The sequence below is a fragment of the Eleginops maclovinus genome, chromosome 1, assembly GCF_036324505.1.
Source record: "Eleginops maclovinus isolate JMC-PN-2008 ecotype Puerto Natales chromosome 1, JC_Emac_rtc_rv5, whole genome shotgun sequence".
Taxonomy (NCBI): domain Eukaryota; kingdom Metazoa; phylum Chordata; class Actinopteri; order Perciformes; family Eleginopidae; genus Eleginops; species Eleginops maclovinus.
In genome coordinates this window covers 7,697,669-7,721,852 of record NC_086349.1, presented here as the reverse complement: position 1 = coordinate 7,721,852, position 24,184 = coordinate 7,697,669, and the positions used below count along the sequence as shown (strand labels likewise).

The following is a 24,184-nucleotide window of genomic DNA, read 5'->3' as shown; positions in this document are numbered from 1 at the left end:
TCTGCCTCACTTCATAAAGGACACACTACTCTGCGCGCTGGGGTTGAACATTAGCCTTGAATGTGAATTTTAAGCTCCAGAATTGTCCGATGTCAACGGAAATGTTTGGCATACTGGCCGGCACCAGTGTGTGTAATTTTCGATTGTCAGGTCAAAATACAAACTTATTGATCCAAATAAACTTTAGCCACTCAACTGTTTTACTGGACTACAGCCACAATGTTGAGATTGAGCCTAGAGCTATAGATGGCGTTATGAGGGTTAACACCCACATCGAGCTGGCCTACTGCCTGAGGAAAAAGCTGTGTAACTTTTAATACACAATGAACACCACACAACTATAACTCAGTCAGAGTTTTGCCATTAGTAGCTCTGGTTTCTACCTCATGAAGACTACTATTAAGCCTAACCCTAAACAACTTTTGGACAACTCTAAGATTGAAATTATTTCACTCTTGGATAGGCTGCTGTGTGTTGTAGACAGGTACGGGGATTTGGCTACGAAGTGACACATGCTGCTTCTGTGCAATGTTTGTAACATTTGCCTAGATTTCTCTTTTTTTCTAGCAAACCAGAGTGGGTTGTAGTAGCAATGAAGCAAAGAAAATGTGTCAGAAACCCCATGCTGCGGTTAACAGTAACAGAACGACATGTTTTACCCACTGCTTACTCCTCCTCACTCACTCACCGACACTAGTTCTTAATGTATGAAGCCCGGGGAGATGCAACGCTGAGTTAACATTTGATGATGTGGTTGAGAGATGGAGTGTATGTGTAGAAAATCAGATGGGGAGAAGCTGAGATGACGTAAGCTTTCGGCTTCTTGTTTGTGACGTCTTTGCTCACGTGGATGTTCTTGCGTCAATTCTCTGCATGTGTCTTGTTCTTTGTGAGAAACTGTCCCTCACACTCACACACAACACCTACTTCCAATTAGCAAGTGTAACAAAATACCAGTGTGTTATGACAACCAGGTATTTATATTTAAAGTCCATCACAGGTCTCTCGGAGATGAAGCTACTCTTAAACAACGACCTCTGAGACATGAGCGAAGGGGACTCCTCTCATAATACTGCCTCAGCTGAATAATTGAATTTGGTAACATGCTTGCAGCCATGTTGGATTTCTTCATATGTATTGCAGACCAGCAGTAATCTGTTCTCCAGGAGCATCCCTGGCTGCCTGCTGCTGAGGTTGTGGATGAGATGTGAGGTGACAGAATAAGGCTCTGTCACCGATGTCTCCATTATTGATAAGGTTGGGGCGTGGAGGGGGGTTGGAGCTCAGAGAGAGCACAGGAAAAACAAGAACATTGTGAAGATAATAAAGTTTGTTCATGCCAACAGACAGCTTGCTACCATTCCCCTTGGGACTCATTAACAAAAGCAAGGCACTACAGATGATGGGATTCGTGGATGCATTTCCTGTAAAGCACTCTGTGTTGAGCAAAGCACCAGCAGGGGTGGGGTTGCTGTTAAGTGCAACATTTTTGCCAGTGTTGGGTCAAGAAGGTTCTGCAGCATCTGTATTTCAACTAATGGACAAAGTCATGATTATCCCAGTTCTTTTTCTGCAGTTGTAATTTAGCTTCCTGTCCATCGCCTGTTCTCACTGAGCCTTATTTATTTCCCGGCTTCTGTCCCTGCCTGATAAAGACCAGTGTTTTTTTTCCACTATACCCTTCATGTATTTTTCACCCATAACAAGTGTGATTAGCCAGATGTTCTAAGCTGTCAAGAGCTGTCATATTTCAGGCTTGATTTATGAAGACACAGTACCTGCTATATTCTGAGACCTAAAGGATACTGTGAATAAAAGGGAAAACAGCGGAAAGAGAGGGATCGTTTGGAAATAAGTGTCTACTGGTTATTTGAGTATGCACAGTACATGGTATTTTTTATCAATACCCAGGGTTTTTTTTTCCGTAGTCTGTGGGAGAATCGGTTAGGTGTTGGTTTATTGCACTGCAGAAAAGTGAACCGTAAGTAATCATAACCCTCATTGAGACTGTTATTGATCCCGTACTTGGTGTTGAATAACTTGATTCCTGGCTAAAATAACAGGGGTCAATGGATTACCAATAAATCACAGTGTGCAGAACCCATTATGAACACAATACATTATGGTTATCACGCTTCCCTTAGCAGCTTCCACACTGCTCTGCGGTTGGTTTTAGATTGTAATTTGATAACACTCTCAACAAGGTCTCAATCTAATCGCTTCTGCAATTGCCGTGTTCTTATATGGCCACAAAAAGTGAACAAATGGAATCAGTTTTATGGATGTAGATGTGAAAAATGCATTTGCTGTATGGTTTTAATGCAATAAAATAAAATAAATAATATAGTGTCAAGCTGGTGCCAGTATAGAGCTGATGAAGAAGGCAGATGTTGAGAGACTGCTTTACTCTAAGCAGGTAAGGACATTCCTAAGTAAGTAAGGTATTAAACCTCAATAAGGGATCACCTTTTTTCTCTACTTTTTCTTTTAAATCTTTGCCTATAAAGAAGAAAAATCAACCCAAGGTCAATGAAGTATATTGATTGTTCCTGCCACCTGGAACGACACATACAACCTTTTCTTTTTCTTTTTCTATTTGGCAGGATGACATCATTTGCCTTTTAAAACTCCAATGGTTGGTTCAGTTTTAGTTTGGGCCAACATAAACTAACTTGGTTTTGTTTAGGTTAAGATCATGGCAATGGCTTTGGTTGAAATAAGTACATTAGGGTTAAGATAACCTTGTTTTTGGAATGATCGTGGTCAGTCTATAAAAAATGATTGGTCTTTCGAGTAGAAACTTAAAATAAAAGCGGTGTGTTGAAATCCAGTTTTGAGTTTTATAGACCAGTCTCTTACCAGATTGTAACAGCTTTTACTACTTCACCTCAATCCTTGGCTGGCCTTTTTACAAAGAGTTTTGACTTAAAAAGGAGCGTGTCTTGTAAGCATTTGTGTGTGCTCAGTGCTGCTTTTGTATTTATTTTTTATTTGCACTTAATGCCAGCGGGACTTCATTAAAATTAAAAAAGGCAACCATAGCCAAGGGAGACTAGAAATAGCAACGACAAAATCTCATGGATATTGTAGTAGCTGAAGTGACTGAGCAACACGTAAAGATCTACCGGCTGATGGATGGGTTTTTTAAAGAAGCAGAGTTGCCATATGTCTAAATTATGACCCGTTGATTTTGTTACGGAATCGTAGATAAAAGTACAACTAACTATGCTGCCTTTCAAGCCATTGTGATCTTTCTTTTTTCCTTTTTTCATATAAGCCTAGATTAAATAGTTCAGCATCTTCAGATTATTTGCAGCTGATAATGATTCCTTTACCTAACTGGAGAGGGTAGAAAACCGGGGGAGATTGGAATTGTAGGTATAGTCCCTTCAGGTTCATATTTTGCTTGAATCTCTTCTCACTCTTTTTTTTTCATACAGTTTTTCATGCTTATAAAAGCTTTTTTCTGCCGCTCCTCCCCCCATATTGACTCCCTCCATCTTCATCTTTATTTCTTACTTTGTGAAAAAGGCGTAGGCTAGTGCAGGCCTGGACTGGTAAATAAGTTCACCTGGCGAGTTAGCCAGGTCAGGGCCCAGGCGCTCAGCTGTACGAGCGAATGTGTTGCATTCAGGAAGCAGAATGAGAGGGAGGGAAATTGATTGCCCCCTTTATGTGAGGGAATGAGAAAATACTGTACCAGCCTCTATATTCACAGACAGACACACTCACCCACTCAAAACCCCCCATCTTCAGGTAAAGAGCTGCAGTTTAAGACAAAGAGGAAATAAACAAATGCCTCTTTATTGTTTGTTTTTCTCAAGTTGTTCATTCTGCTGGTGCCCTGATAAGACAAAAGTTGTTTTCTTCTGAAAACCTCTTTAAAAGACTCTTTCCCTCCCCCAGCCTTTTACCTTTCATTTAACTGTTTTAAAGAAGTTATTTTCTCATATGGGGTGGTTCTTTGTGAGCAGATGTTTTCTTTATTTAATGCCGAGCCTTGTATGATTGCAGCAAGATCAATAATTGACTGCATTGGTCCCCTGAGGACCACCAACCAGAGATCGATAGAATCCTTGCCGGGTTGCTTTCTCCCTTCTGATATTTTACCAGGTATAACTGCTGCCCACCGTTGCCTTTCTTTCTTAATCTATTTCTTCTCAATGGTAGAGCACATCGGTTCTGGACTCTGGACTCGTTGCTGTAAATAATGATATTGACGGACTGGGGAGAGAACTTCTCTGTTGATCAATACCGCACCAATACTCCGCTGCCCAACACACCACCTATAGCCTCAGTGCTGAAATTAGATTTTCTAAATGAAATTCTCACCCCTGAGCGTTAAGAGGGCAAGAGATGGAGAGACCTTCCAGATAATGAAAACGTAACACTTGTTTGAAAAAAAGTAGCCCCAGGACGGATAAATGTACAGTGCAGCCATACAGTAGTCACACATGTGTGTACATAAATAAACCACCTGTGTGCATGACAGAAAGTTTCCACTCCCTGCATGATGAGGCAAGCTGCTCCGTGCCGATTGCATCACTTTCTGTTGCCATAGCAACCTGTCCCCTCACCTCGAAGGTCTACAGCTACATTGATAGAGAGCCTCAAGCCCTCTTATAGAGAGAGGGAACGGAAGACGAAGAGGACTGTTAAAAGCCGGCCGGGACCGTGGAGCACATCTGTATTACTTAGCGTCAGCTGGAAAGAAAGGCTGCCTTTATTAGGGAAGCAAGTGGAAGATGTCCCTCAGGAGTGCTAGAGCGTAATGAATTTAGACTCATTCAACATTAATGCGATGTCGCCTCGATGCCACCAAACAGTATCTCCCTCCATCAACTACCGTTCCCTGATTTCCTGACAGTCGGCAGGTCATTAGTCAATGTTGAAGCCACCGTTTGCAGATTAAATCTTATCATGCCACAATTGGCTTCACCTGAACGGGTTATTCTACACGTTTGCCATTTGTGCTCACTGCACCGGCCATTTACCGTAATTCTGCCGCTATTCTTGTCGCCCATGTATAGTTCAGGACTGTTAATTATTCATGCACACTTTTTTCCCCCCCACTTCCCCTTCGTAGTTTCCTTTTCCGTCCAACTAAAGCACACGGCGCTGCTGTGCAATAATTCACAAATGTGGCAGATTCTCCCCTCACCCCCCTGCAAAGAGTAGTGTTCCTTCCATTTTGAGTTTGTCGAGGCGATTCTGTCAAGCCTTATTGGGTCCCAACGTGTTCATGCTCGCCACGACAGACCATTTCTTCCTTTGTCACTTTGTTTGAGGATAATGAAACACGGCAGCACAACAATGAAACTGATAGAGAATTTCAGCACAAACACAGGTTGTGGGGACATATTCTTCACAGAGTAGAAACAATCTTATAGTAAGAGAAACTACCAGTTATGGGGGCACATCTATGGAATCTTTGTCTGTTTGAATTTGTGTTTCAAAGCATGCGACTGTCACAAAATGTTGCACACATAATATATAACAAATGAAATATGTGCCTTTCATCCACCATGTATGGATTTCAAATATGATTTTGAAACTGGTATTGAATTTGAAAGCTCTAGGCTCCAATATCCAAACTGTTGTGCATACATAGTTTGCATTGTTATGGAATGACAAAATATATTATTTTCCATGACATGTGCTTTGATCCACTAAAGAAATAATCTCTATTGTGTATCCGTAAGCATCAGAACTGGCAATAGAATTGGTGGAAAATTGCCACCAGAGAACTATGCCCAACTTCTTTCAATTCCTCAACCATGACATACTTTTTTGCCGTGACTTTAATCACAGATCCCCTTCCTTTTCAAAACCCTCTGACGCATTGAAATACTTAACGCTCTAACACCATGTCATATTTAATGGATGAACTGTCCAAACACGGGATAAAGTGTTACCTGAACAAGACGGTTTGCCTTGACAAGCGCAAACTGGACATGCTGTATTTTCTCCCCAAAGGGATTTTCTTCAACAGCCTCAAATGAAAAAAAAAAAGGAAACGCAGCATGGGAGTGAAGCCTTTAATGCTGCTGGGCTGGAGGGAGATTACCTTACACAGTTGCATGAAGTGCCAAGCATGCACACACGTCTACACATAGAGTGAAGACGACATGTGCACAAAGATTTGCAAAGCTTTCCTCCATGCTGTTTTTCTAAACAGCTTTGGAGTGCCTGCATAGGTGTCTGTAATAATTCTGAAAGATTGAACAGGGTAGGTATGGTTAGATTTTATAACACTGCTTTAAAAAATATAAAGAAATATATAAATATAATATTAACTTTCATCCCGTTGGAGATGAAGAACTGCAGACCACACTAGTGACTTATACAACTTTATATCCGCTGAGCTGCATGTTTTTATCTTGTTTCGACAAACAAGCAGAGGAAACTAATTCCACACAATCACACTAAAGCACACGTTTCTTTTACAAACATTTAAGATCCATAATACTTAAAACTTTCTTTAATGAAGTGAGAGAAAATAATCTCTAAAGGTCATGTCTGTTATTCATACTGGCACGGCATTGTCGTTTATATTACAGTATAATCTGTTATCTGGGAAAATCTATACCTTAGGTATTCTAGCACTCGATATGGAGAAATATTTTATTTTTGCATTTTATTTTCACCCAAGGAACCTTTTTTATAGCTTAGGAATGAGCTGATAGTACTGTGATGTGCCTACCCTAAGTCTCTTGGACCTATGTACACTGTCACAGTAATACTAAGGAACATTTAATTGAACTCATTGTCTCTAAATCATAACCATTTAAGGAACAATATGGAATCCCTCTATAAAACCGCTTATCTTAATTGGTTTATTGGGATTTTTTTAAATGTCAGAAGCTCTAACACTTTTGCACGCTTGCATGAACCAATGGGTGTAAAGCACACCCTGAGGAATAGTGCTGGATCTTGGTTCTATAGCAACAGTTACTGGAAACGCAACACCCTGGGACATACAAAAACGTCTGGCCATGTGGATTTATCACAAAAGCAATGGCTGTAAAACTAATCAAAACATTTTCTGGGAATAAAATACCTCGAAACTCAAACCATTTTGTCTGACAACTCCCAGAAGCCATTTTTTTTAGGTACATCTAGGGAAAACTGATGCTGTCTTGCACATTGGACCTGCAATGAATCCTACTTCCAGGTAGCTCATACTGTTCTATTTCTGTGGAGGCTGTTTTTTACAGTATAAATTCAACTTTACGGTCCTTTTGGAAGCTGTAGTTTGTGGCGTTGTTGAATTGTATCCCAACTTTATGAACATTGAAAATCTACCTCCATTTTCGTGTTATTTGTTTGTGTTAGCAGTATGCTAATATGGCACAAATAGCTAAAAAGAATGGGTGGGGGATGTTTTAGATTTAAGTAGTTTTATTGGAATGAGTGTGCCACTGTGTTTGCGCTTTCATTGTTTTTTACTTCAAGGTGGCAAAGTAATTAACAAGAAAAGTTCATGAGTCAGAGGAAACGGTTTAGCATTTATGTTACCTTGCTAGTTCAGTTGACCATTTGGTGACTGGATTAATACCTATTTTATTTCATTAAAGAGACATGTTTTTTAACACTAAATAAACAATAAATACTCACTTTACCTAGCCAAATTATGTCAACATCACCTATATTGGAAATATATATTGGTTAGTAACAAAGGCAGAAAGCCACTATCTCTTGATATAATATGTGAAAAGCCACAGGATCCTCATTCTTTTTTTAATGTGATTGATTACCAAGAGTTTCTTAGTTTTTTTTCTGAATCAGAGGTTTGAAATGCGTCTTTTCTCAGATACCTGTAGTATTTTCCCAGAAAATACCTCTACCTACATTAGTATTCAGTTTGTTTACTCATTCCAAGGACTGCACTCGATACCCTCACTTTGACAAAAGACTGACACAAGAGCTGAGGGCTCCATCAGTCAGCAAAACTTGAGGCTAGAGTGAGATTTTCTTGTAGGAAAACACCGCAGAGGAGTTTTTCACACAACAAACATGATTCACAGTTCATTTTAATTATCTGCTTCATTTTACTTTTCAAAGGTAATGTTTATTTTGCCAATTATTTTTTTTATTTAATACGGTTTAAAGGAGTTACATTTTATAATATTTTGTCTACAGTTTTTTTCTGTTTTGTAAAGACCTTTACATATTGTTACAAAAATAACTATTTAAATAAAGTTTATTATTATTTTTTGTATTTATTTTTTCATAAATATTTGTATTGAAGATGCATAGAAAAGACATTTGATATACATTGATAGGAACCACAGTTACAAATGTTACAACAGTTCAAAGCTACTAGTGAGTCTCTACTATTGTACACCAATTGACAAGCCATACATAGTTGATCTTCACTTGAAAGCGTACAATACTTGTGTATTGTTAAGTAATTAAATTGTTACATTTAAAGCACAGAAAGATTGGTGTTAGGTCACCCATCCTGCTTTTTTCTCCTGTCATACTATCAGAAATCCTCCCTCTCTTGTACACATCTGACACAGTTTGATTGAATTTCAGCTCTTGTCACTTTGTTCGCATGGCTTCGCCTCGGAGCCACACGCTGACACTTGCGTGCACAACACACACAGACGCACACAAAGAGCATGTTGAGACGTGATGGCAGAGCAGCGGGCCAGTCATGACAAGTCCTTCATGCTAGCACCTGGCTGCGTGTGTGTATGCGACACACCTAATGCCTACACCTCTAAGACACACACACACACACACACACACACACACACACACACACACACACACACACACACACACACACACACACACACACACACACACACACATTGCTGTCAGGAATACGGATGCATTCATGGATAGCTTCTCACGTACACACACATTCTTCTTTTTCCCCCCGGTACAAAAGAGAGTGAGCCCAGGTAGCTGTCAGGCACTCTCCCACAGGGAACAGTGGGCAAGTCAAAAACAGCCTCCTCGCTTGTCACTCCACAGACACACACACACACACACACATACACACACACACACACACACACACACACACACACACACACACACACACACACACACACACACACACACACACACACACACACACACACACACACACACACACACACATTTAGACACTGCTTCAGTGTGAGGGGAGAGACAGAATGAGATGCTTTGGGCAGATGCTGGACCAGTTGTCCAAGCTGCACACAATGAGTTTTTGTGCGTTTGTGTGTTATTGTGTGTGTCTGCCAGATTGTCTATCTGTCTATCCAGTAGCGCAAAGAACACCTGCCAGCAAGCCCAAGTGGACATGCCGCCTTGCATTTAGTCTTGGCCTGGGAGCCACTGATAAGAAATACTGTGATGTAGCCTTGTGAGTGTTGGACATGTATATCCTCAGCAGTGTTCACCCCTCCAGCCAAGAGGAGTTGTTTATTTTTTTATGAAGGTAGATTGTTATGTGCTTTCGTCCATTGATTTCCGATCAGGTTGGCTACCTGTGAGAGCTTGTCGTGTCTTTTTACGCCCCTGAGGCAAGGACGTCACACCAGCTGCCTACCCAGCAGCCCTCAAAGTGGGCACAGAGCCACAGCAGCTGTAGCTGCCACAACACGGGTGAATTACTTCCTAAATTGATGTTATGTACACACATCACGAGCACATATGCACACAGGTACTCCCTGTTTGCTTTGCGCATTTAGCAGCCAATGACAAAGTTTACAGAGTGCTGTTTCTCACCTGGTCTAAGCAGAGGATTCAGTGGGAATTTCAAAGTCTTAAGAGTTGTTGTTGCTTGACTCAGAAGTGTTGGACTCACCTCGGTTTGTCTTCCTGTTGCCGCCCTTACCATTTTTTTTATGGACCGTTGATCATTGATGTTTTACTGCTTCTTCAGAAGATGAAAATGAACCTTCCTAAAAACTGTGCATCACCCTGCTGGGCTTTCTATACATTTATTTTTAAATGTTGTTGACCTTTCCCACATTTTTCCCACATTGGATGATGCATTTGTGTTGCTGATCTGTCTCGGGTTCTGCACATTGACCCAAATGGCTGACTTGTATCAAAATGGATCTGTACAGATAGTCCTGCATTTTCTTAGCGTTGAAAACTGAACTGTGCATTGCGTGTTTTATGGTCAGACAGCAGCTCAAGAGTGGCTGTAACTGACCTTGAAATGAACTCATAGGATCAGATGTTCTTGTATCAATCCTAACACCTTTTTCTTCTTCCTGTCTGGCAGGCTGCAGAGGGATGTTGTGTGGCTTTGGCGCTCTATGTGAGCGAGACCAGACTGACCCGTCTAAGGCTGAGTGTGTTTGCAAGAAAGCGGACTGTCCATCATTGGTGGCGCCTGTTTGCGGCTCTGATTCGTCGACCTACTCCAATGAGTGCGAGCTGGAGAAAGCCCAGTGCAACGCCCAGAGACGCATCAAGGTTCTGCGCAAGGGACCCTGCTGTAAGTAACTCCACAACTCTTAAAGACTAGCCATTAGACATTTGAACAAAGATGATTAGAGAAAGTTCCATGTGCTTTCTGACAAATTAACAAAGGTTTTACTAAAGTTGTTATTACTACCGCTTTGGAAGCTCAAAAGGCATTTCCTTTGTTCAGTTCACAAAAATACTTAAAGCAGAACAAGGAGATTTAAAATGTGTATTGCCACCCTTTTTATACAAGTACAAGTCGCTTGTAATTCTTGAAATTTGCTGGAAGGCTCTATTAGAGACAAACAATGAATAGTAAAATGTTAAATAAAATACGTGTCAGTTAAAAATACATAAATAAAAGCAATACAAAACAATAGCAAGAATATTAATGATATGGTGCAATAATAATTACATACAGTATAGTAAATAAAAAACAACAACAAAATGACGGAAAAATGAATATCCCCTGTTCTGTATTTATGAGATCACCACATTTTAAAAACAGATTGATATTTCCTTTAAAGAAATGTTTTTATGTCAGTGTTCTTTGAGTGTGTTTTTCTCAATATGGTGCTTTTGATCCAGAAAAGCTCAAATGCGGAGATTTAACCAAATCTATATTCCATATCTATATATATCGTCAGAGCATAATCTGAAATGAGACTGGCACTCTCCATTAACTGCTGTGAAGGGTAGGTGAATAAATAGCTAAAGCACTGTGAATGCCAACTATTTGAATAATACACACATGACTTAGCATGTTTTGATCTCTGGGACAGAAAGCTAGCACGGGTAATTCAGCAGGCACAAAGCGGCGAGTCTCTGAGTGACACTAAATTGCCTGTTATTGTCAGGTAAATGGATTTCTATTACACCCTGTCCTTATACAACAGGCTTTGCCTTCCTATCTTTATCCCCCAATAATAAAACACGTCCCCATTATGTCCAGTCTATTGTCTTTCCAATATGGCTATGCTCCCAGTGCTTAATCGCCACCTGTGCCACTCAAAATCCCCATTGGTAGACATCCAGTGTGGTGGTTTTTTTTTATCTCTCGGCCCCCTTGTGGGTGACTACAATCCTGCTGCGCCTATCGTTGCCTCTTTTAACCAAAGCCCATCAGGATTCAGGGCTCTGAGGGGAGCAGCAGACTCCTGCCAAAGCTGAAACGTAGCATCAGCCTCAATAATAACTATAGTGTTGTTTCAGCGTCGTGCCTGCCTGCCATTGTGAGCACAATGCTAATTCCAGGGGTCTGATTACAGTGCCGGCTTGGAACTGGCACTAATAACAAGCTGGGAGTCTGCTCACCATGGGAAGGGAGGAAGAAAGAGATATAAAGGACACAGAGGGGACAGGGGGAACAGAGAGTTTTGCGGAGATGCATCTAGAGAGTTAGGGAGGGAATAATGTCGAAAGAGGTATGAGATGTGAAGCATTTGCTGAACGAGGGGGATACTGGACAAGAGAACAGGTGAGCAGGAGTAGAATAAATCCAGCGAGAAAAAGTAGTGTGAGTGCTGTAATGATGGTTTATGTAGGGTTAAGGCCATCAGAGGCTCCATAATTACCGCTATATACAACAGCAGGCAGGGAAAAAATAGTGTGAAACATAATAATTTTTGCCACTTGTGATTATACAGTAACTACATGCTCAATTCAAGAACAGAGACATTCTCGTTCATAATGTCACATCTGGAACAACAACACGTTTTTTCATGCATCCATTCATTCTGAGTGTTTCTGTAAAAAACACAGAGCTCTTTGGAAGTATCGCTATTTATCTTTTTTAAGATCAGTCAAACAAAAGAGGAAATTCAACTGTTTATCAACCAGCCATGAGTCTCATTCTTTCACCTTTTTGACAAAGAAGTACCTCAATAATGTATTTTGCAATGTAATCAATTCACACACGCATAATGCTTTAAACAGAAAGAGACACTAAAAGCACATTTAAATAAGACTTTATATTCTCATTGATTATTCATGCAAAGAAAACATTGGAATACACATTGAAATAATATTTAGGATCTATGCAATGTGTTGACAGTTTTATTATTACATAAACATATCAGATGTCTAAATTTAAATAGAGTTCATGAAGCAATATTGTTAAACCTACTGCACTGTGTGGTCTATAAAAAAAAAAAACCTGTCTAGAGTGTGTGCTAGTTTGGCCGCCCCTGTTGGACACATGACTTTAGACTTCATAGCAGTCCCGCAAGATATCCAATGGATGGACAATTTTGACTAAACAGCACTCAGACATCCTGCGATATATTATATTCCAGTGCAGGCCACTTAAAATCCACCATTACATGGTAAAATATATTGTCTTAGATCTTTTCTTTGATAACATTTAGGCAAAAATAGCATATAAAGTTAATAAGAGTGCTACCGTTTGTGGTGGCAAATTGATCTGTCTATCTTTGAAAAATGATCGCTCAGATTTCCAGTTGATGGAATGGTTAAGCCTGGGCCAATGAAGAATCCATTACATTTTGGTTGAAAGCAAATCACGGTTCTGATAAATGAACTATTTCTTACTTACGGAAACTGCTTTTGCTGAGACCTGTCCTCTCTGAGTACCCTTTTAAGATGTTTTAAGACAGTATTCATAAAGGTTAAAGAACTCTTTTTATCGGTGGATTTACTCAGATCTCAGAGACTTATCCATTCTTCATCTTTCATGCACTGATGTATGTGACCTTGGTGTCTAGACTCTTGGGCACAAATGCATTTAATGAATGGAAATCAAGATATAACTTTTTGACTTTAAGACACCAGAAAGCATCAATAAATTCCTTTCCTGCTGTTCTGCCAATTCTTCCAAACATGCGCAGGATACATCGTATGTTGCACTGAACGCAATGCCATCAGTCACCGTTAAGTAGGAGCCATCTGTCGGTATATTTACCTTTACTTCTATTGCATAGCCCTGTTGAAAGCTCCCACACATTACACTTTTGCCAATTGACAGTATTGGCTCAAAGGATATAAGGAATATAGCGCAATGAATGATTCAGCTGCTGGAAGCTGTGCTTTAAGATTCTTCTGCAGACTTTTCTGTGTACATACTGTATGTGTATGTCTCGATTGATGGATGCTTGCATTCATACTTTAAATAAAGTTACTGTAGGTAGAGGTGAAGGTACCAGTAAGGTATGAGTACATGTCTGCCAGAGAGTGAGGGTGTTAAGAGGTCAGGGGAAGTGGACTGACAGGTTTTCATTCTCTTTCTGCCTCCTATAAATTTAGCCCATCCAGGGGGTCTGGACAGGTCACTCCGGCTGAGATTATGGAGTTGTCAGGGCTGATGGAGGAAGAGAGAGGCAAAGTGGGAAGCGGGGGAAAGTGTGAAGAGGGGAGAGCCAAGAGAACGAGAGAGCTTTTAAGTTTAAGAAAAGTGTGGGCGGTTGGATTGGTGCTTTTGTGCGGTGCCTCGTTTGACTCATTTGATTTGAATGGTGGGTTTTCATTGGGGTAGGTGAATTGGCTACTGTTCTGAGAAACCGTCACGTCCAATTCAAATCTACTCAGGAGTCTTATCTAAAGAGCGAAACCAGAAAAGAAGTTCTTCTTCCAGAATTATCCGTTATTTTAGGAGCTACAGTTGTACAGAGCAAGTTGTGAGTATTAAATTCAAGTTCAGGTTCTGACACTGCTACATTTCCTATAGGGAGCTTTTGGTAAAACATTACCTTTAAGAAAGAAATACCACGTTGCTCCTGCAAGTGATAAGTTGAATTCTCAAGTGTTAATGCCACTCTTATTCATTAATTAATTTGGGAGTTTGACTGCAACAGTACAGGCTTACTGACTCTAGTATGACCATTAGGTTATGGTGGCTAATGTTTAGCCAGAATTTAGATCCTGCTCATGTAACTTACTCTCTACACGTGCTGCATGCACACTTAATCTTTACATTTGACATTATCCTGTAATTGACCCTTGTGGGCACTAACTTACACAACTAACTAATATAGTTGTGAAAAAGTATCTTGTTAATTAATGATTTTTGGTCATAATTTGTTTGACTATTCTGGTTTCATGCGACCTGGGTCTCTTCCTGGGTTTCTTGTTTTGGTCATTGGCCCTATTGGTCATACCATTGTATTCATCATGTTATTTGTTGATATTTGCGATAAGCTAAGTTAGGCAGGAAAGCATGAGCCGTCACACGATAAGACAAACCTCCTGGTCACTCCTGCTTATTTGTAAGAGGAAAGGAAGATAAACAGTTAAATTAGGAACCGGACTGCCGCTTATAACATCCATCCCAGACGACAGACCAACTTCCTGGCAAGGCTTTGTCCCGTTTTAATCCCCATCCTTGTTTTCCTGTGCAGTCAGGGATTTCCCCAGTTCCCTTCTTCCCCTCCTGAAAGATGCCTCTCTTCTGACTGCACAGCTCAATTTAGCTCTGGTTGCCATAACGGTGAAAAAAGTCCCCCTTTTAACACATTCATTTAGCGCCTCACTCATAACATTGAACTGGCTATTACAACATTTAAGTGCCTGGGTAACGGTGTAAGTCCCCTCCTGAGGGCAGGACAAAATGACCTGCTCACCGCCGAAGCGTGGGCACTTAGTTGCCCCTAGTGCTCCTCTCTAATATTCACATAACCTCGCCCTTAATAGTTCCAACCAGCTCTGCGCCAGCTTCCTCATTATCTTCCTTTTGTTCTAGATGGATGATTTAGGATGGGCGGGGTAACGTCTCCAGAGGTCAAGCTGGGCAGGCGGTGAGCAGATAATAGCCTCTGATAATATTGAAATTAAAAGGAGGAGTCACGTTTAAATTGGCTTGGCAGGAGTCTTTAACAACACAAGGCAAGATGAAATAGCCAGGAGAAGCACTTTCTGCTTCAGAGAGACAAGAGGTGTGTGTGTGTGTGTGTGTGTGTGTGTGTGTGTGTGTGTGTGTGTGTGTGTGTGTGTGTGTGTGTGTGTGTGTGTGTGTGTGTGTGTGTGTGTGTGTGTGTGTGTGTGTGTGTGTGTGTGTGTGTGTGTGTGTGTGTGTGTGTGTGTGTGTGTGTGTGTGTGTGTGTGTGTGTGTGTGTGTGCGCGCACGCTCGCTGCAATCAGCTGGGGAACGCGCACCATGTTGGCTCTCCTAATATTGAACTTGGAGCAGAGTGGTAAATACACTCCCTCTCCCAGAGAGAGCCACAGAAGTGCTGCAGAACTCATCTTGTGTGGCCACTCTAGTGGAACATTTTCTTTTTTCTACCTTTTTCCTTTTTCTTCTTGAAGAAGTGCATCAAGAAATGCAGGAAAAAAAGTGGAGTGTTGGGAGGTGACTTGGGTTCGAGAGAGTGATCAATGGAGATTGATTTTGTGTGTGCGTGTGCTTGTTCTTGGCCATAAGGGGGGCTCCTACTCTTTCAGTCTACTCTCCGTCTGTGCTTTAGAGAGGGCTTTATCTCTCCGGCACCGACACACTCTTGTGTCCTCACAGTGAAAGGGAAAAGGCATCAGTACTCTGCACCTGCTGCTCTCTGCGCTCATATACTGCAGGCAGGCAGACCTAATGCAAGCTGGAGGTGAGGTAAATGGTGCAGCCTCAGATTAAAGTGATCAGATTCAACACATTTTCTGTACTTAAAAGGATCAAACTTGCCTTAAACTCTCATTTACAAATACGTTTCCTTATTGCTGGCTTTTCCATCAACATAATGACACGATATTAAACATAACGGCTAAATGACTGTATTCAGATTTGTTCCCCATCCAATATCCATTATGGGCAACTCAAACCTGATTAAGATTTTTATGGTAATGTTTTGAAAACTCAAAGCACCTTGTTAGTGTGTGAAAAGATTAGGATTTTAAAAGCACGGTCTCTAGTGTAAACAGACACTGCTACAATTAAGTTTTTCCTAAATCAAATCGCTAAAGCTCATTAGTCCTTACTTCTTTGTCCTCCAGTTATATATACTTAGGGATACACAGAGTTTTACAACACTGTATCCATGTAGTTTTTGTGTGCAAATGTGTTTTTTGCAGGCATTAACTCAAATGCATTGCTGTACCGGACGTGTTGTTTGCATATTAAAGTGTGATTCAGGTAGTAGCAGATAAATGCACAATCGGAATAAATGAATATCACATTTAGCAGTTCCATACAGGAAATGTTTTCATAAATATGAAAATAATGAATCATCCCTCACAGTATAACACCTATGTGAGACTCTTACTACCACCACCATCATATAAGCTACTAGGTAGAAAAACACCGTGCTGAGATGTTTGTTTTCCTGCAGGATCTTTCCAGGGAATCTAAAGCCGTATCCGGCCTTAGCTTGTTACCCCAGCTGTTCTTTTTGTCTTTTGTCTGGTGCTGGTGTGTGTGTTTGTTATGGTGTCCAATTGGGCCAGGAAAAGCCAGAAAACTGGCTCGGAGGTGAGGTTTCAGAAAAAAAGTCTCCATTCGGACTCGGCTAACCTGGTTTATTCCTCCTTTACCCTTACATACCCCTTACCACCTCCTCTTCTCACGTTTCATCTACTTCTCTTTTTCATCATGCTCTTGCCGATCCCTTTTGTCACGTGTGACACGCCGGTTGTCCTGGTGACAATGGACCGCTGGTAATAGCTGTAGATGGTGCCAATGACTTTTGGCTTTGACAGAGCAGATAACGGAGTTATGCACAGCCTAACCAGCGAGTGATCTCTACATCCACACCTCCTTTTCTCCTTTGTACTTCTTTCATTTCCTTCTGCTCTTCCTTTTTTCTCCAACTCCTCATCTTCCGTTTCAACCCTCCTTTTCCTGCCTCCTTTTTCCCACCTCCTTCCTCTCCCTTTTGAGTCCATTCTTCTTGATGTGTCTCTCATTATTTCTCTGTGAGACTAAAAATATCCCTCACATTTATTTCTAGTTCCTTCACTTTCTCTCAGTCCTTCTCTTCCACTTTCTGTTTTCTGCTGCTTCTCTCATCAGTAGTAACGCACACACACGCACGCATGCACACACACACACACACACACACACACACACACACACACACACACACACACACACACACACACACACACACACACAGTTATCAAATTCCTCGGGCATGAATGCTGAACACATGCACACACACAGGGCGAGAGGTCATTGTAAATAACTCGCTTTTCGTGCTTTCATTTCCCTGGGGCATCGACTCTTGCTTGGTATTCATAACCATAACATGCAGAACCTGAAGGACTGACTGTGTGTGTGTGTGTGTACTGATACTGTATTTATACCCCCTATGCATGTACACACATACACAGGCTTACTTAGTGAAATACTAGCACACTCTGGGCAATTTGCAAACAGACAGATTGGAAAATATACATTCTTGTTATCGCCCTTCAACACATACACACACACACGCACAGCACACGCACACGCACACACACACACACACGCACACACACACACGCACACACACTGAGAAGAGATGATAATGGCCTTTGCTTGAATTCTCGATCCATCTTTACTCGCTATTCCACTCGTCCGCGTCTTCTGATACTTGTAAGACAAATCCATCTCGCTATGCAGCGTTCACCTCTCCAAAACCTGCAGGCAAAATACAAACTATCTCCACGACACACACACACACACACACACACACACACACACACACACACACACACACACACACACACACACACACACACACACACACACCTGATAATACCAGAAAGGGGTTGTGTTTTGAGACTTTTTAATGTATTTATGCGTTTGGCTTCTCCTGAATAATACATCGTTATTTGTTACTCCATACTTTCTGAGACTCAGAGAGGAGGGGAAATAATAAAAGCACCGCACTGTGGAAAAAAGGAGGTTAACTAGCAGCTCAGCAGACAATATGTTTTATATTTAATTGTGTGGAACTAGAATGGCGACAACTGTTCTTGTTAGAATTATTAAAGGATATATTTTCATGTCTGTATTGGCTCATTTAGTATGTGTATATACATTTCATAAGTGTTTGAGTGGCGCTGTCTCACTAATAATGGATGTCCTCAGATAAACAAAACTTTACAGTCAGTAAAGACAGAAAGAGACGCACCCAAAGAAATTGGATTGTTTTTATTTCCCATTTATGTATGGAAACTCAAGATTTGTTTTGTCAACAATAAGTTGATCACATTGAAAATATTAAGCCCCAGGCTCCTCCAAGAAATGTACATATAGTGTAAAAAGAAATAAAATAGTGCAATAAATAAATAATGTTTCGTTAAGTTCCGAAGATGTTTCTTCATTTGCATCTGTTTGGCACAATTTTATTAATGTTTTTGCACCGTTTTGAAACTGCAGCACGTATTTCGGGCCGCATTTGCACCGATCAGCCACCGTACAATAGTGCAAGTTAAATGCAGGAATATATATATACAGCTCCGGAAAAAATTGAGAGACCACTTCAGCATTATCCTTTTTCTCTTGTTTTATTATTTATAGCTTTGTCTTTGAGTTAAGTTATTTTTTTATTATTGTATTCTATAAATACTGACAATTTCTCTCTGTGTTGAAATTCAACAGACACTGGAATGGCTGCCATACATGTAAATATAAAGATTTAAGAAAGTTTTGGAGTGGTCTCCTAATTTTTTCCGGAGCTGTATATAAAGTAGAATGAGATAAGATTGAATGTATAATTAAATACTGAACTATAAGAATAAAATGCTGCATGTTAAAATAGATAAGCACACATATGCTATAATCATATGAAATTGAAGTCACTGTCAACAGTTCAGCAGGTCATCAATCCTAAGGCCTGTTGGATAAAACTTTATATCAGGGCCGAAACATGATGGTCAAAAGTTCAGTAACATTCCAATATCTTATAAACATCTTTATTCCTCGATGCACTTTGCACCACTCCTGCCTTGCTACTTATTAAAGCCCCACTCCATCGACTGCACTCCTCGGAGTAACACTGTGTTCACAATGAGCCAGCAAAGGGCAATCTACACGGCGCCTTGCTTTCAATGGGAGATTGATTGTGAGTTCCACCGGCGCTGATTAAAAGTGAGCAATCCGATGCTAAAACTTTTAACTTCTTCTGGTGTTAACATATTCAGACGCTAGGATAGTCAGGTGTGTGCGGAAAGTGAAACACATAGCATTGTCTGGTCTGAATGCCCGAGGGAGAAGTAGTGCAGTGCTTATTGATCCGAGTCGCCGGGACCAAGAGTACTGCTGGTGTTCATGTTAGCCATCTAATGAGACACTGTTTACAGCACGGTTAGAATGTGAACGAGTGGGAGGAGAGAACTCAGCAGGACCAGATGTCACAGGAAGTGGAGCAAGGTTGACCTAAATGCAGGCGAAATGTGAAAACTTTTTAGGTATAATTCAGACAAGGCAAACTCACACAAAATTCTTACAAACAAGATTTTGACTTAACAGGAAACCAGGACTTTAATCGAAGCTGAACTAATGATGGGATAAGGTGCATCTGTGCAGGAGGTCATGTAATTGCAGGGCTAATGGTGAACAAGTAAAACTAATTAGGACAGGACACACAATCAAAACAAGAGGGAGAGAACTTCAAAATAAAACAGAAACTAAGATCATGACACCGGGACTGGGAAGTCCTGAGATCGGGGGAATGTGAGTGACTGTTTTGAATTCCCTATCTGCTGTGCAGAAAGCTCCAAAATGACTTGTATTGTTGCGTTGCTTACCAGAGACAGTGACTGCGTTTCTTATGGCTGCTTTTTAAAAGTCCGCTTTTGGTGGGTTTTGTTTGCATTAGTAGTAACAACTGTAATACATGTGTAAGACTGCCATCAGGTAACATTATGAGGTAACATAATGAGAACGTATTACACACCATAATAACGCAATACATGCATGGACCATTTGTGGTATTCTACATTCATGCAAGAGAAATTTCAATGTGACTTTGAAATGGCAGTTATAATAAAAAGAAAGAGTTGGCATTGATGTCTTAACTGGCATAACTGGTGTCTTCGCTGTACATAACCTCAGTTTTCATTACTAGTTGTTTAGGGTTGACATTTCCCATTGCTTGTCTTTCACACCCAAGGGCGTTCTGCTTTTTGTCCATTTCAGTGGAGAACGCCTCATTAAAACACCTCCTCTATTTTACATTACATCCTGTCTAAAGTGGAATAACACAAAGAAAACACCATTAAATGTATATTTGTCCGTGGATTGCAATGATCTGTTTCATAGTGTTTATCAAAATCGCTAGTGACACAGCCCACCCTGACAGCAATTTACTTTGTTTATTGTTTACTCTCAATCACATTAACTTCATTTTTTGTGAGGATTGTGAGGACAGGCCAATATTCGCTTAATTTCTCCCAAGAATGTGTTTGTTTCTCACTCCTAAGTCTAACAATTTCCCTTACAATTACAATAACACACACACACACACACACACACACACACACACACACACACACACACACACACACACACACACACACACACACACACACACACACACACACACCGAGCCAGCCTGAATTAATATTATTTGCCAGAAAAGGAACAGAATCAATACAAGTTATTTTCATCTACTATTTGCACTGAATAGATGTCGCTACCTTCTGCTCTTCCTGCAGCTTCCTTTGTTTTTTCCCCCAGACGGGCTTATCAAAAAAGCTGAAATTAAATTGTTTTCATCTTAAACAAGGTCTTATATTGCACGTTTGTTTTTTTATAGCTGAAAGAAAATAAATGGCTTGCTGATTTCAGGCATTTACTGTATCTGATTGCAAATGTCTGTGTGTGTGACAGAGAGACAAATGTAGATAAACAGCATGATAGTTGTTTTTTTCAATTAATTCTCAATCTTGGGTTTCAAGCACTCATTACTGCAGTATTTCTGCATTTGCTCGCAAGAGAAAAAATCTTGTATTTTTGTGTTGATGAAGTTTTCATTCACATTGCTGTTGCTGTTTCAGTTTATTCCACACAAAAAATCATTGACAACTTTAAAGTCCTGACCAGTTTCTGACAATTTACAGCCAAGACACGAACTACTGTGAGAGCTGTGAGCAGTTTAATCACAAAAATGATATTCCCTTCCCATATTGCGTCTCTTTTTCAGTTTTTAGAATTGCTGAGAGAGGTAAATTGCTTTAGCAGTTATTAAAAAAAGTGGGGGATCCTGGAAAGAAAACTAGAAAAATGATGTAACTGCTTAAAAAATCATTTATTTGCATGTGACTGTCGAGGAGCTACATGAATGTCTCTTAAAACGTCCACAGGACTATGTGTTGATGGTGTGTGTCTTCATACAGATGTGACTGTGTTTGTATCAAGGACCAACACGTACTGTAAGTGACTTTTCAGCAGCTCGGAACAGCATATTGCGCCCAGCGGCCATCAGTCATTAGCAAATGTTGATGGCAAAGGCCAAGTATGATTAGCCAACGCTTCGCTGCACATCACTGCTGATTTTGGCTCCCCCCCCACCACCGGCTCCTGTTAATCAGGAGCTAATGAAAGGGAACTTGTGGCATATGTGCCACTTAGTCCAAATGAGTCCACGTACTTATTTCAACGACCAGGATGATGCTCTGAATGCATTGCTCTCTGATGAAAAAGATGAATTGGTTTCGGTTTGTTGTCAGTTTGTGTGCATAAAGGTGTTTTTACACATTTGATTTATTCAGCTTTTTAACTTTTGTGCACTAAAGCCAAAGGGCTTGCTGGATGCTTTTAGGGCTTCATCCATAGAGCCATAGCTTTAATATACATGTTTGCTGTTATGCTAAATTTGGTAACTGGGTCTAATGATTTTCATCTCAGATTTTCGATACAAGGGTGCCTGCTGTAGAACTTGACAAGAAACATAAAGAGCTGTTCAAAACATCTTTTGGTTTTCCATTAGCAAAAATTCAGGAAAGTAACTGGCAAGAATAAAACCCACCTTTTTAACTAGCCAAGCCCCCGTTAATAATGATTGCAATTAGTTTATTTAGCAGAACCAAAATGACAACCTGCAAATGAATTACAAACACTTTACCCTAAAATTGACAAAGTGCAGATATCGCTGTTTTTGGTTGCCAATGAAAGGACTCCCATTGAGGATTATGTCATGGCAGTTTCACGAGACGTGGCTTTAGCAAACCACTTAGAACCTTGCTCACACTATCTGCAGTGGATAAAGAGAAACGATACAGGCTGACGCGTTGAGTCAAGCCAAACCATGCTGTGAAAATGAGGCACAAGATCTTCTTTGTTGCTTTCAAAAGGCCTGAGAGACTACCTCTACAAGCACTGACAGTTTCCCAATACGTTATACTTACTTTTTTCCCAGAGGCCATTAAGGTGACAGGAAGGCTTCAAGGTTAAATAGACTGTCAATCCGATATTCTTTCTATTCTGCTTATCTTGCATGTCTTTTAGATTGCCTATGTGGTTTACGTGATTGAAATAAAATCAGTTTGAGTACAGGGTGGTCACCATGGGACCTTTGTCGCTAGACATTGGTACAACAAAATATGTCATTATCACTTTCATCATGTACAGCATTTAATTACCATAGGGACCCTCAGAGTTTCTCAATTGTTGTTTTGGCGCTGTTATCATGACTTTTGTTATTTTTTTAAGCTGTCCAGATTTAAAAAGTTGTAAAGGTCCAGTCGATCTCTCCAGCTGTAGTAGGCCTTATACGTCTGCAAGAAAATCCCTTCCGATACTGTTTAATCCTAAAAAGATTGAGATTGTTCAGATTATCACACATGATAAAAGATGGTTGTATAAAAAAGTAAAAGAGATTTACATGTTTAGTTTTTTTTGCAAACTGTGTGTTGTCCTTTAAAAAATAACTGTTAATCTTTATATGAGGTTGTCATAAATGTCACATTCAGACAATTTTAAAATGGTCCTGCCTTTTTGCTGACACTCAGCAGAATAAATGGGCATTTCATCAAACCACCTGTGCTTTATTGTACCTTTCAAGCGAGAGATATCTCCCTAGAAAATGACAGCTACGGTACAGCATCGTCTATTTTATCTCAGTGTTTTATCATATGCCATTTATTTTTCCAATAAACGTTAACTTTTTTTTTTAGTACAGTGATTAAACTCCTTATCCATATATCCCTTATTTTTTAAAGTTTTGCATTGCCCATATCTCAGACATTAGGTTGACATCTACCCTGCCAACAATCACACGCACTACATTGAGACCACCAACAGGTTGGACTGTGATGACGCCTTTTCATTTTTCCATTCTCAAGGGTAAAACAGCAAAACGTGTAAAAAAAACAGCAACAGCTGCAGTTCAATGGTGCTCTTTGAAGAACTACATCAAACACAGAGAATCATCTCGCAGCCATTGGCCGCACAGTAGAGAAATTGAAGGGTGTGTGTGTGTGTGTGTGTGTGTGTGTGTGTGTGTGTGTGTGTGTGTGTGTGTGTGTGTGTGTGTGTGTGTGTGTGTGTGTGTGTGTGTGTGTGTGTGTGTGTGTGTGTGTGTGTGTGTGTGTGTGTGTGTGTGTGTGTGTGTGTGTGTGTGTGTGTGTGTGTGTGTGTGTGTGTGCCCAGCATGTTGGAGAGGTGTAGAGAACTGTTAATCTTTTGGCCTTCCCTCAGTCCCTGCCTCCTGCTCCTCATCGCTTGGTTTAGATGTCTGGCTGCACATCCTCATCCATATTTAGTTCTTAGATCTTGGTGTGTATTGATCTAGTCCGTTAATCTTGTTTATTTTCTTACCATTTCACACTGCCTTTTTCCTGCTCCCGCTCTGACCCTTAGCCTTATCTCACTTCTACACACTTCTCCCCTTCACCACCT

The 24,184-nt window shown here is 40.5% G+C and overlaps 1 protein-coding gene across 2 annotated transcripts in view; it reads left to right on the top strand.

The window, feature by feature from the left end:
- The window catches only part of agrn (agrin), a 239,651-nt gene that overhangs the window by 123,712 nt on the left and 91,755 nt on the right, over positions 1-24,184 (top strand). For both annotated transcript variants that reach the window (XM_063885698.1, XM_063885707.1), the window contains one exon: positions 10,235-10,450. In XM_063885698.1, coding sequence (XP_063741768.1) covers positions 10,235-10,450 — 216 coding nt within the window. The remainder of the gene's footprint in view (positions 1-10,234; positions 10,451-24,184) is intronic.